This window comes from Pyxicephalus adspersus, chromosome 1 (genome assembly GCF_032062135.1).
Source record: "Pyxicephalus adspersus chromosome 1, UCB_Pads_2.0, whole genome shotgun sequence".
Classification (NCBI taxonomy): Eukaryota; Metazoa; Chordata; class Amphibia; order Anura; family Pyxicephalidae; genus Pyxicephalus; species Pyxicephalus adspersus.
This window is the reverse complement of record NC_092858.1, coordinates 88815558-88828293: the sequence shown is the minus strand read 5'-3', so window position 1 is coordinate 88828293 and position 12736 is coordinate 88815558. Positions and strand designations below refer to the sequence as shown.

General features: G+C 38.0%; 1 protein-coding gene across 2 annotated transcripts; it reads right to left on the bottom strand.

Annotated features, from left to right (window-relative positions):
- Window positions 1-4652: 4652 nt before the first annotated feature.
- On the bottom strand, window positions 4653-12473 carry LYPLA2 (lysophospholipase 2). 2 transcript variants are annotated; one of them, XM_072417686.1, is made up of 9 exons: window positions 12287-12473; window positions 12107-12138; window positions 10307-10372; window positions 9498-9545; window positions 9345-9415; window positions 8083-8156; window positions 7170-7271; window positions 6648-6821; window positions 4653-5323 (listed from the first exon to the last, which is right to left on the bottom strand). In XM_072417686.1, the coding sequence occupies exons 1-9, from the start codon at window positions 12362-12364 to the stop codon at window positions 5273-5275; spliced, it is 696 nt and encodes a 231-aa protein (XP_072273787.1). In that variant the 5' UTR covers window positions 12365-12473; the 3' UTR covers window positions 4653-5272. The 2 variants fall into 2 exon arrangements, with proteins under 2 accessions (XP_072273787.1, XP_072273798.1); XM_072417697.1 differs by having other exon boundaries at window positions 12263-12386.
- Window positions 12474-12736: the final 263 nt, after the last annotated feature.

Below are 12736 nucleotides of genomic sequence, written 5' to 3'. Positions count from 1 at the left end.
CTGGACCAGTGTTTGTCCCTTACACCATCAAAGGTCAAATCTCTGTATTTACTAATCTGTCCCAGAGATCGCTAACCCCCTATCTGATCAAATTTGGTTTACATGTGGCTCCCTCAGTTAAACCCCTTTTACCTCTAGGATTTGAATCTGGTCCTCTCATTGCTTCAAAAGCCCCCATTCAAACATGTCCATGGTCTATAAGGTTATTTACTTGTTGCTATCTCCTCATCTAGGAATATGTCTGAATTGTCAAACCTAATGTATGAGGAACCCTTTTTAATTTTGTCTAGGCCTAGTCCTATTTTTCATAAGGTGGTTCCTGCCTTTTACATGACTTTTGGCATTGTACTTAAGGGGCTTAAGTTTTGGCCACATAGTACTGTTACTATCCTTTTGCAAGTAAGTAAAGTATTCACTATTCTGTGTGCTTACATTGCCAATGGAATCCCAATGCAAATAGAAAGCTAAATCTAACGTTCCTGCCGCTGAGTATGACAAAACATGCAAACAAGGACAAATGCATGAAAAAAAAGGGCTCTATTTAAAAACAGAGATTATGATATTCCCTCATGGGAATCAATTACTGTCATTGAAACACAAGGAGGGAATGTCTGATTCCCTGATTTATAAATAGAGCCCAAAATGTGCATTGAAGGCTGGCTATAAATAAAGAAACAAGATCAACAAAAGCAAGTTTTGTGAAGTGTGTTAGCTTCTTAAAATACATGCTGCAAATTTATTTCACCTGCCAAGATTTGTAATTTTAACATATTTTCAACCCTGCACACCCAGTCAGCTGACACATGTAGTTACTCTTTAAGCAGTTTATTGTGGCAGTACAGAAATTAAGCTATAAATGTCAGCTAATCAATATCTAATGGGCAGGTTGCTAAGCAAGGAATAGAGATTGATCCTGGTAACTAGCAGAAGAGAATTTAAGAATGGCTAGGATTACGAAACCTTTGACACATAGATCAGGAAAAAGGAGTACTTTAACTGTTATTTGTTTGTTGAAATATCAGTGCTTTTACTATTATAACGATATTCTACTAAACAGGTACTAATGTATTGGATTGTGGAAATCGGTTTCACTCTGCTACTAAAAGTAGTCAGGATCGATAATTGCAGCTGTTTTGAACTTATTTCTTGGGCTTGTGCACACTTCATGCAGGAGCAAATGAGCACAGACACAGGAAATCTCTGGTTTCAATATAGCAAACAAATTTGTTGCATTGAATAGTTTGGTAAAAAAGACCCAAAGAGTTTTAGGGGCATGACCTGCATTGGCCCATACAAAAAAAATGCAAAATAAAAGTAGATCTAAAAGGAAGCAAACAATTTGATATTTTGCAGACCTTAGCTGTTGTGCCTGCATTTGTTTTCTTTTTTAAATTTTATTTGGTGATTTTGTTAACAATACACCACCAGATTGTGAGGACCTAGTATCTATAAAATTTATTTTTACACCAGAACAGGAACTGTACAGGAATATGTAGTTCCAATCCTGTCAACTCTTTACCATAGAGAGGGTTTTTGTAGATTCCAGAGATGAATCTAACCTGGCATAGCTAACCACAATGTTGTAGATACGGTTGTGGCATGCATGGGGCAGCAATGGATCAACATTTTTTTTCAGCCTTTTCCAGTGTTGGCTGCATTTGTTTTCTTTTTTCAAGCAATTTGACCTTAATTTGCACCTGTTTATCCTGCCAGTGATGCGATTCCTATCCCAAGATTACAATAGTCACTAAATGTACATTATCTATAAAGCAGCAGTATTATCATACTAGGACAGAAAACCTAGAGGATTATAGGAGACCCCCCATTTCATCTTAATAACATAGGGTAGGGTTTCTTCTTTTTAGTTCAAAGAAAATAAGTTTTTTCCTGTCAGGGCTTACACATTCTTTATTGCCCCTGTTTCAGCTATGTGAGGTGTGTACACATGGACATACATGTTAGCAAGAAATAATTAGTAGAAGTTCTAGTTCCTAACAAAACAAATTAGCAATTTGTTTGTCTTAGGTTTAGTAGAACTATTCCACAACAGTGACTGAGTGAGCAAATAGAGCTACTGACTGTGTCAGCTGAGGTTTACTTTTGTTTAAGATGATAACTTTCAAAAGATTTGGCCAATACCTAGCCAGTGAAAAAGGAAAAAGTGTGGTAAAATTGGCAGCATGCAAAACTTTGTTTCCTGAAAATATATGCAAGTAAAGCAAATATCACATGCTATACAGGAAGTGTCTGGCGATTGCGTGCACAAAGCTCACATACAAAGCAGGATTTGTGTGGATGCATGGACTACTACCATACAGACCCTGCACAACTATAATCAAATATCAGAACGAAATTTCTAATATATAGAAAGACATACAAGCTCTAACCCATAAAACCAATTAAAATGACAAAAAACAACAGGAGTCCTCCCACCTAATATGCACATAATGATCAGAAAAGTTCATTTGTCTATACAGAGCATATATACGGGGGATATAAAAAGTGTACACACCCGTTACAATTCCAGGTTTTTCTAATGTAAAAAATAGGGCCACAAATATTAATTTCAAAACCTTTCCCAACTTTAGTGTGATGTATAACCTGTACAATTCAATTAAAAAACAAATCTATTAATGGAAAAGATATAAAAATATACAATATTCTGGTTGAACAAGTTTGCACCCGCTTAACTAATACTTTGTTAACCTTCCTGGCGGTATGAATATTAAGTATTTTTAAATGTAAAAGCGGTAAAACCCCCAGCCGCATGCTCGCACACAGATTCCTGGCCGGCATCTGCTTTCCCCGGCATTCACTCTTCTTGGGTACACATCCGCCTTCAATTAATAAGACTGATCAACTACAAAAAAGTGCAGCTGTACTAGTAGGATTTTCCTGACATTTACTCAGTTGCCAAATACAGAGAAAGTCATGGTTTGCAGAGGGCCAACAACGCATCAAAGGGATGGCATTGTTGAAAGGTATCAGGAGAAGGGTCCAAAACAATTCCACAGCATTTAATATACAGTACCATGGAACACGATCAAGCCAGTCCTCAAAAAGTGGAGAAAATATGAAAGAGTGATGTTGCAAAAAACTGGACATCCATCCAAAATTGATAGAAAAGACAAGAAACAATCTGACCACGGCGGCTGTCAACAGACATACAGCAACACTGAAGAGGCTGCAGGAATTTTTGGCAAGTACTGCTTGTGTACTACATGTATCCTGTATTCTCCATATGTTTAGGTAATGAGGTAAGGTTGTTAGACGGAAGCCTTTTCTCCCAAAAGCGTCTAATGAGACCAAGGTTGGAAATTTTGGCTGCAATTCCAAAAAGTACACTTGGTACAAAAACAAAAACTTTGCATTACCATGCATTACTTTTCATCTATGGTAAAGCATTGTGGTGGCAGAATCATATTTTGGGGTTGCTTTTCTTTGATAAGAAACTGATAGATAGGATGTTGTAAATCTGTACAACTTTGCTCAGCATCTATCTGGATTTGATCAACTAATATTTATTACTGAATGTAAAAGTTATCTATCCGAACCTGGGTTGTACCTATACTGATTGCTGGTTGAATGATCCATGGGAGTTTATCAATGGTAAAATTGTTCACTTTCTTCTTGCCCTTAATCCGCATATTATGATCTCACATACTCAGTCTCATGTACAATATGCATATTAGGTACAGTAATTGATGTTGTATTTATGGGGTAGGTTTTGTATATCTTTATGATATAGTGTTTCAACCTGGAAGTACACATTGGAAACCAAATTATATTTGTTCAGGAAATAGCCCCTATTGTGCAGTTTGTGTGGCAAACATTTCTTCCCCTGGCCAATACACTTGATGGTGCATTTCAGCTTTAAAATACTGTGATCTACTGTGAACCATAACAAATACCATATTTTTTTCATAAAATATCTATTTTCAACTTTTTCTGTTGGTGCTGATCTCCTCCAAGTTTTTAGCAAGAACAAGAATGAGTGACAACCATCTCTCAGTTGTGCTACTAACAGGAAATGCCTGAACACTGACTTTCATCACAAGTTCTTTAGACTTTTTCACTGTTCACAGGTTAAGGGCAAGGACAAGACCTGGTTAAATAGGTGACAAAGTTTGTTATACTGCCTGGCAGGCAGATTACTTCTCAGGAATGAATGTACATTATTACATTATTGCCATCATCTGCTTTACTGAAATCCCTGGAGGGTGTTTAGATGTGTCTAATATCAGAGCTTCCCCAAATGTTAGCAGATCCATACGGAATGAGAAATTCACATATGCAGTATTGCACAGGAATACTTTTAAGATAAAATACAGGAGTGGTTACTGCATGCATTTTTTGAGAAACCATACCTCCAATTCTCTCATACTACTATTTTCCAAGACACCTTTGGAAATATGAACCTAATAAGTCAACAAACCATAACTTCAAATTTTATTATTCTTTAGCCAGCCAATATAGTGGAGACAACTTTGTGCAGTTCCAGTCCATTTATAGAAGCACTACACATCATCTGTCCCATAATCAGCAAAGCGCTCAGAGCTTGTCACAGTAACGTTAAAAAAAAAAGATCAAGGAGGCTGCAAATGAATCATGTTTTATGTTATTAAAGTATGTAAATAAACCAGAGATCAAAATGGGTAGAAGGCTTTTTATTGTGAATTAAAAAAAAAAAAAAAAAAAAAGAAAAAAAAACCTTATATAGACGGTAATGCTGTTTTAGAAGGTACATTAATCCCTGTTCATGCTTTACCTTACAAATACGTGACCAGAGCTCAAAGAGCATGGATGCAAGGCCAAAAGCATAACACCAGTCCAGAGCAGGGACAGATGACTGTGAAAAATACCTACACTGGGCCACAGTACCAGCTGTAGTGGCCCTGAGCTCTGCTCCTGAAAGGACGGAGTGTTTAAGGTACATTCACATCTCAAAACTCAGCTGCTCCTGAGGTATATGATGGCTTTCTGTTGTCAACAGGTAAGATAACTGTGACCGCAGAACAATATGAAATGTAACACTAGGAGTATCTGTGAAGCAGCAATGACAAGGCCTGCTTTATGCAGGTATTATGGAATGGGTGCGAGAGCAGCAACCCCCACCCTGTACCTTAAACAGCTCCAATCGAATCTGGCAGGATAGATAATACTTGTATCATTAACCAGCAGAGTGGGGGTGTGTGGATAGGAGGACAGGGGTTCAGGGAAGAAACACTGTAGGTGAGGCCTAATGGCAGTTTCCTGCAGTGAAATCTGTGAGTTACACTCGTGGGATCACCTTCTCCAAGAAGTCTTTCACTGCCATCATTTCCTACAATCAGATTAAAAAAACAAATTAGAAGAGAAAGAACTGTACATTGTTTTCCATTTTTAAATATTCTTGTACTTTTTTTTTTTAAATCTGTATATAACATGGGGCAGGCATATTATCTGTTTGTACAAACTTATGAGATTCCTGCTTTGAAATGCCACATCAGGGGTGTCAAAATCTGGCCCCCAAGGTCACTTTTTTTGGCCCCCCAAAGAATTCCAAAAATGACTACATCTGGCCCGCCCGCGTTACCACCGCACATCATTATTTTCAATACATGCAATACATAGACATTAGTCCATGTATTGAAAATAATGATGTGCGGTGGTAACGCTGGCGGGCCAGATGTAGTCATTTTTGGAATTCTTTGGGGGGCCAAAAAAAAAAAACGCCCTTGAGGGCCAGATTTTGACACCCCTGATGTAGCATTTCAAAGCAGGAATCTCACTCTAAGTTCCTGTACATCCATCATGTGACACAAAGCCTAGGCATTGATCACATGGTGCCTGACTACCAAGGGCATTGTGTTTGTTTCAATCCATTGGAGACTGCATGGTGTAATATTTAGTGTCAGACAAACTTGTGATGTGAGAGGATGAACAATACACAGCCTGCATAGATAGATAGAAATTTGTTTTTTTTCAACCCTAAAGTGTGTGTAGACGGGTTTGTTTTTGTTAGTTATGGATGAATTAGTAAACTTCCTCCTACTTTTTTTCAATAAATTTCAAATTTGGCCCCCGACTTGGTCTAAGTTTTCAATTTCAGCCCTCTGTGTATGTGAGTTTGACACCCCTGTGCTACATGAAAGTTATGTTGTGAGTGGGAGCAGTAAATCTCAAGTCTATTAGTTGTACTGCAAACTATCTTTGTGTGAGGATATATGATCTCTACAGATGCTACCAGGATGAATGTATCAGGCATTTGCAGGGGGCGTTTACCTGACAGATTGCCTGATATTTCTAAGAGGAATTTGTATTAGTTAAGCTCCTTAATACCAAAGATCCGCTTGTGATATTTAAGAGAAACCTCGCCACTAAGCATTACAGAGTAAGTTTTTATTAGAAAGAGGAAAAGCTGCAGAGCTTTTTACACAAACATCAATTTCAAATAATGTTGAATGCAGCAGATATCTTGACATACACTTGCTCTATATGAGAAAATAAATTCCCAGACTGTAAAGTTTCTCCTACTTTAGGAAAAAGGCTGGTTTGTAGGTTAAATCTGCATCACAGAACATCAGCTGGCGAATGTTTTCACAGTAAAAAAACTAAATAATTTAATTAATTTTTTTCACTCTTTGATGACGCAAACAAGTCCTTACCTCTTGACTAGTGCTGTGCATCACTCCAGGATATGTTTTGAACTGGACTTTTGAAGGGGCCACTACAGACTTCAGTTTCTCTGATGTGAGAGTTCCAAAGCGGACGGGAATCATGGGATCGGCCTCTCCATGACATTGCAGGATGGAGATTTCTTTATTTACACTGCATGCGGCCTACAATTAAATAGATATAAATCATGAATTTTGTCAGTGGGTAAAAATTCTCATTTTGGTAAAACCGCTATTCCCTTTTCCATAGAGGAAAAAAAATGATTTTTGATTGGTTGGAAATTGAATATAAACAAGCAGATGACTGTAATAGCATGTCGCTGACATTAAATAAACCATGTATGCCTATAGGTAAGTTCAAGTATGCATCTGCTAAGACAGTACAGCAATCTATCCAGTGAAAAGAGAACAAAGCTCAACTAGCCAATTTTACCAATTTACAACATACAGCTTTCTACCCACATGCTTTCAGGAAACATTTCTATGTAGAAAAATTAAGTTCATAAACAATACCTGAGGGAATGTCTTGTGGAGAGGTAGCCAACAGCTAAGTCCAACTACTCCAGCAAGTTTATGTTGACAGGTCAATGCAGTATACAAGGACAGGGCACCACCCTAAAGGGAAAAAATGCGTTATTAAGAGGATATATATATATAAAATTTAAGAGTAGGCCTGGTTTCCTGCACTTTTATTAACAAAGTCTAGGTTTAGTACTTATGTTATTTCGGCTGTAGAGAATTAGATATGCTGTGACAGAAGGACTATGATTTGCTAATCTCTGTGAGCTTGTAGGGAGGATCCAAATGAATTTAAACTGACCTCTAAAGGGTCGTTCTCCTCCAGGTTGTAGCTTTTTCTATATATCCAGGAAATGAATAATAACTACTTTGATTTTAACGTCAGTGGTTTCTATTATATTACACAATATTCATGTAGCTCCGACATGTTATGCAGCGCTTTAGAAAGTCCATAGTTATGGCACTAACTGTCCCTCAAAGAGCTCACAATCTAATGTATTTTTTCCTTCATACCTTTGTCTTTTTGCCCAAAACTTTAGTGGCCTTGGTGTTTGTTTATTCCTTTATATTTTGTTTGCCAGCTTGTACTAGTACTTTATGATATCCAAATCTCAATAAAGATATGATAAAGTTATGTAATGTTTTGGTGTCCCTTCCTACTGATAAGTCATCCAGTTTTTTTCCCCCTTTTCTGTTCCTTATTTAACACAAGCGCATACAGCACATTAGCTTCTATGAAAGGAAATGAATATCAGAATACAAAAATATTTAAAATAAAATAACATACAACTGCAATAATTTGTTACTTTAAACTGCCTGAAATTCAACTTTATTCTTTCTTTCAAAAGCCAGAAAATATGCCTCTTAATATAACCACTGAAAATACACAGTATTATAACTTTAGTACCTGAGAGAATCCTCCCAGAATAATCCTATTAGCAGGAATTCCATTCTTCACTTCATGCTCAATAATACTCTTGACTGAAATAGAAAAAGTAACATCAATAACTTTGAATATCTATCAACAAACGTTAATCACCCACATAAAGCAAGATGACCATGGTGAAGAGGATAACATTTTAACAGTTAATTTATAACCGAACTTAAAACTGTTTAATACACACATCTGTTGTGTTTTAGATGTTAAAGGATTTTAAATTTTAGCCAACCATTCTTGTGATACACATTTCTCCAATGATGAGTGAGAATATTCTTATGCTTGTCAGCTCTCTACTTTTTGAACAGAGGTGATAATGATTGATTGCCATAAAATAAACCAGAGAAGCAGAGCTTACATAATACACTGAACTTACAATTATTTTTTTATTTAAAAATACTTGTGTCATGTACTGTGTGGGAACCAGTATGCATCACAAGAATGGCTGGTCAGAATCATAAGGAAAAACACTAAATATAAATGTACTTCATTGTGTATTTACCCATCTGCCTGGTATTTTGCTTTATAAAAAATAGGCACTACAGGTATTTGTTGGGCCATTCTGAAAAGGCCACAACTGCCCATTGCACAGCAGGATAGCTTGCCTGCATACTAGGACAGTGGTCGGCAACCTTTCCGACCTCGTGGACCAATAATTTCAGCTTCTGGACCGCGCATGCGCGGGGAGCCGTGTGTCACTCAAAGGGGAAGACGCCCCAATGGGAGGGTGGGTTGTATCCAGAGACACATTCCGCTCACCCCTCTGAGCCTGCGATCCGTACAGGGGACATGGTCCGCGGCTTTGGCCGGTACACCCTTCCAGCGGGGTTCTTCTCCTGATCCCGATGGGGGGTGCAGCGGCCAGAGCCACAGACCAACAGTGGTCCAAGGACCATTGGTTGGTGACCGCTGTACTAGGAGATGCTATGCTTATACACTAGAGTCTAACTGCTTGCTTTGTATTGATAGATATGAAAAACGTAAGCATACATGACACAAACTGCTCGGGGTCTATCATTGTTAGCTGTTTTATGTGAAAATGTTTAGAAAAAAATTAAATGAATGAAATCAGATTACATTTCCTGTTTAAACCTAACTAGAACAAAACAATTATAAAAAGTAATTAAAGTATAAAAAAAAAAAAAAAAGGTAATGCAAGCAACTATTGCAAGTATAATCAGGAGTAAGAGTCAGTCTGCACATTAGTTATGTGTCAGTGAGTCGGTTCTTACTGCTATCTGCAGCTTTCTTAATGCCTGCCTCATCTTCAGGTGCATCTGGACTCAGCCCCATCAAATCAAACCTGCAGAAAAACAAGAAAAATCTTCTGGAATCAGAACTTTCTGTAAGTGTGACAGAGATGAACTTAGGAACACATTACATACCATGCTGGCATCACCATCTTCATGTTTAGAGTTACTGGAATACGAGGTCTGCAGGTAGAAAAAAATACACACATTATGGAACATTTACTATTTAATGAAGACTAATGCTGGTCTTACATTAAGGGCTCTTTCCCAGTAGTGTGTGAGGAAACATGCACGTTAATTAAATATGCATGAGTTGCTATTCCTTCTTAATGTAGTCTCAGATTCATCACCACAGTGCAAATGAACAACGCAGAATATTGCATTGCCCTTTTAAAGTGAAATAAGCACTACATTTTGTGCAGTGGATCAGCCCGCCAATTTAGATGTATTGGCTGCAAAACCTAATGCATGGTAGTGCACAAATACAGCAACAGCCATAGCTGGAATGGGCCCTTAATGATTAATGATCAATCATTTCACACAACAAAAGTATATTTTCCACAATGATCACTAAAACAAATGTTTACTGACTAAATATCCATACATCCCCTGAATTGTCCATACATTGCAAAAACAATGTTATAAACAATTGCATTCAGAATAAGGTATTAAATAAAATGCTCTTCTTTTATACCCTGTAAACTATACCATAAAATTATGTCTATAAACATAAACTAACTCCGCTTTGTAAACCAGTTCACTGTACAGCATTATTGTAGTCTGTGTGTCCTCATGCTATAATTGCTATGTAATGTAACAAGCTATTACATAAAAAATTCAATAAATGTGTATGCAAAAGTAATGCACATGTTCCATTCCTGAACAAAATAAAAATATGTCAACTGTTCTGATTTTATAGAAAAAATATTAAAACTAATACTCACGCATGTGGACATATGTACTTCACATAGGGCAGTTTAATAGCGGATAATGCTTCAGCCCAGCCATGTCTAAACAGCAAAAAACAAGAGTGTAAACAAGTTTATTAATATGAAAGCCAAATATTAGATACAGAGATAACCAAACACATTCTTGGTAGAGTTTTCACCGATCAGCATAGTAGTGACACTTATCACTCCAAATCTCTAGGGAGTGGCGGTGCTATTTTTCAGAAGGAATATAAACACTGATGTACATTTTGCAGGGTACTGATTAGCCACAAATAACATTTCTATATGTTACCAATAACATAACACATCCACAAGTAGTATATTCAAACACGTCAGACTGTAACTACATATGAAGCTTAGTGTATGACGATGGTTAACATGGCACACCCCCAATGTTGGGTATGAATGAATGTCCACAACACCCATGCACAGGACTTTGACCATCTTGATTAGGCAGGCTGGATGACATAAGAACCAACCAAGGACTGGGTGAAGAGGGCAGAGCCTGCAATGGAGTGAGGATTGTGTACATGAAAAATTGCAAACAGGCAGCTATGTTTACCCTGTTGTAGAGGGGAAATCTCTTACAAAAAAATAAACCTTACTGCTTGCATTTTTTTTTTAAGCTTAGTCATTTTACGGATTATTTAATAAAAATTGTTTGCTGTTAATATCTCAACTTTCTGACCCCCTTGGGCCAAAACTTTACATTTTCAAACTAAACAATTGGTACGCTGTAAACTTGCACTGTGTATTTTCTACAGGCCAAGGGACCACCTCAATCTCTACTTACAGGAATTTACAGTGACTTGTACATGTCCCCTGTAGGGTCGAGGTTAATTATCCATAAAAATATGGATTACTAGCCATGCTATAAAATGCAAGGATATGTGTGTAGCATCAAATTATCCATTTTATATATATATATATATATATATATATATATATATATATATATATATATATATATCTCAAATGGCACCGGGAGCTGCCATCTTCGCCTCTTTTTCCTACGTCACCTGACCCAGGAGCGAAATCAGGTGATATAGGTTGGACAAAAACTTGCCGATCTCACTGCGCATATGTGAGATCAGCAGTTTTTTTCCCTTTTCACGAAAGGGCTCCTTCAGATGCTTGTACATGCGCAGAAGGAGCATTCAAGAGATTCTCGGGATGCGTGACATAGGTTGTATCCAGGAAGGCTTTCTCGATTGCCTAGTTGATTAAGAATTTGGGAGCAGTGCTGCAACCTTTCTTTTATTTATTTTTTTTTAAGGGTGTTGCATATAAAAAAAACAAACATCATTTTTACCTTACATAAAAGGATTGTCTACCCTTTTATGTAAAGTAAAATTTCTGAGATTAGGTACGCTTTAGGCCTTGCACACACACTCGATTATTGTTGCCTCACATGATCACAATCGTTCATCGCCGGCGACAATAATCTAGCCTGTGTAAAGTGATCCCCAATGTTATGAATCTTTCCATCCCGGCAGAACAATTAATGGGGACAAGCGATGTACTCTCTTATGGAGGAGAGCACAGCGGGGTGCTGTTTGTTCGTCCTTCCTTCTCTATAGAAGAGTGCTGTGTGTTCATTCTCCTATCACTGGAAACAACCATGAATGTGATGTCTGTAGTGGGCTTTACAGATATAATGGCTGACTATAATGGGATCCCTTACTATGATAAATCCATGTAAATCTGGCAGTGTGTGAGCACAGATCAGCAATCAGTTGTGTATTATCGGCAGAACACAATGGGGCTCCGGTCACCATCACATCATCTACTTACCCCGAATCCCCCAGGCCGTGCAGGAAAATCACCTGTTGGCAGAAAGGACAGGAGCATGAAATGAGCGGGCTGGTGCAGTATAATATCACATAATAATAATATTAATACAAGGAGGCCCCGCCCTAACAAGTCACAGCGCTCACCGGCCCTGCTTACAATGTCTGCTCAGTAATGTCTTACCGCCGCAGTCTCACGTTCCCCTCCGGGTACGGTCACAGCGTCGGTGAGTAACGGCACAGACATGTTGTTTCCGCACATGCACCGGAGTGATGTCACACACCGCCCCGGTGACCTCTGACCTCTCGCAGAGAAACAATGAGCCGCAGCCGCTAAGCGGATCTAACCCCGGCGCCCGTCACGTGACATCAGCTCTCACCTTACGTCATGGCTTTTTCACGAAGGGCATCTGAGCGGCCATATTGTGTGTGGCGGAAGTAATAATTTTTTTTCTTTTTTATTTATATTTTCTTAGATCTTCTGTATGGGTTTCTTATTTTTTATTTTTTAGTTTATTGCAGTCAGAGAAAGTCCCCTACCACAATAATGTAGTGTGAGCTGCGAATATAGTAATTATAGGAGGGGGTTCCCAAAGACCTGAAAATTATTACAAGGGTCCCCCCATGGTATAAA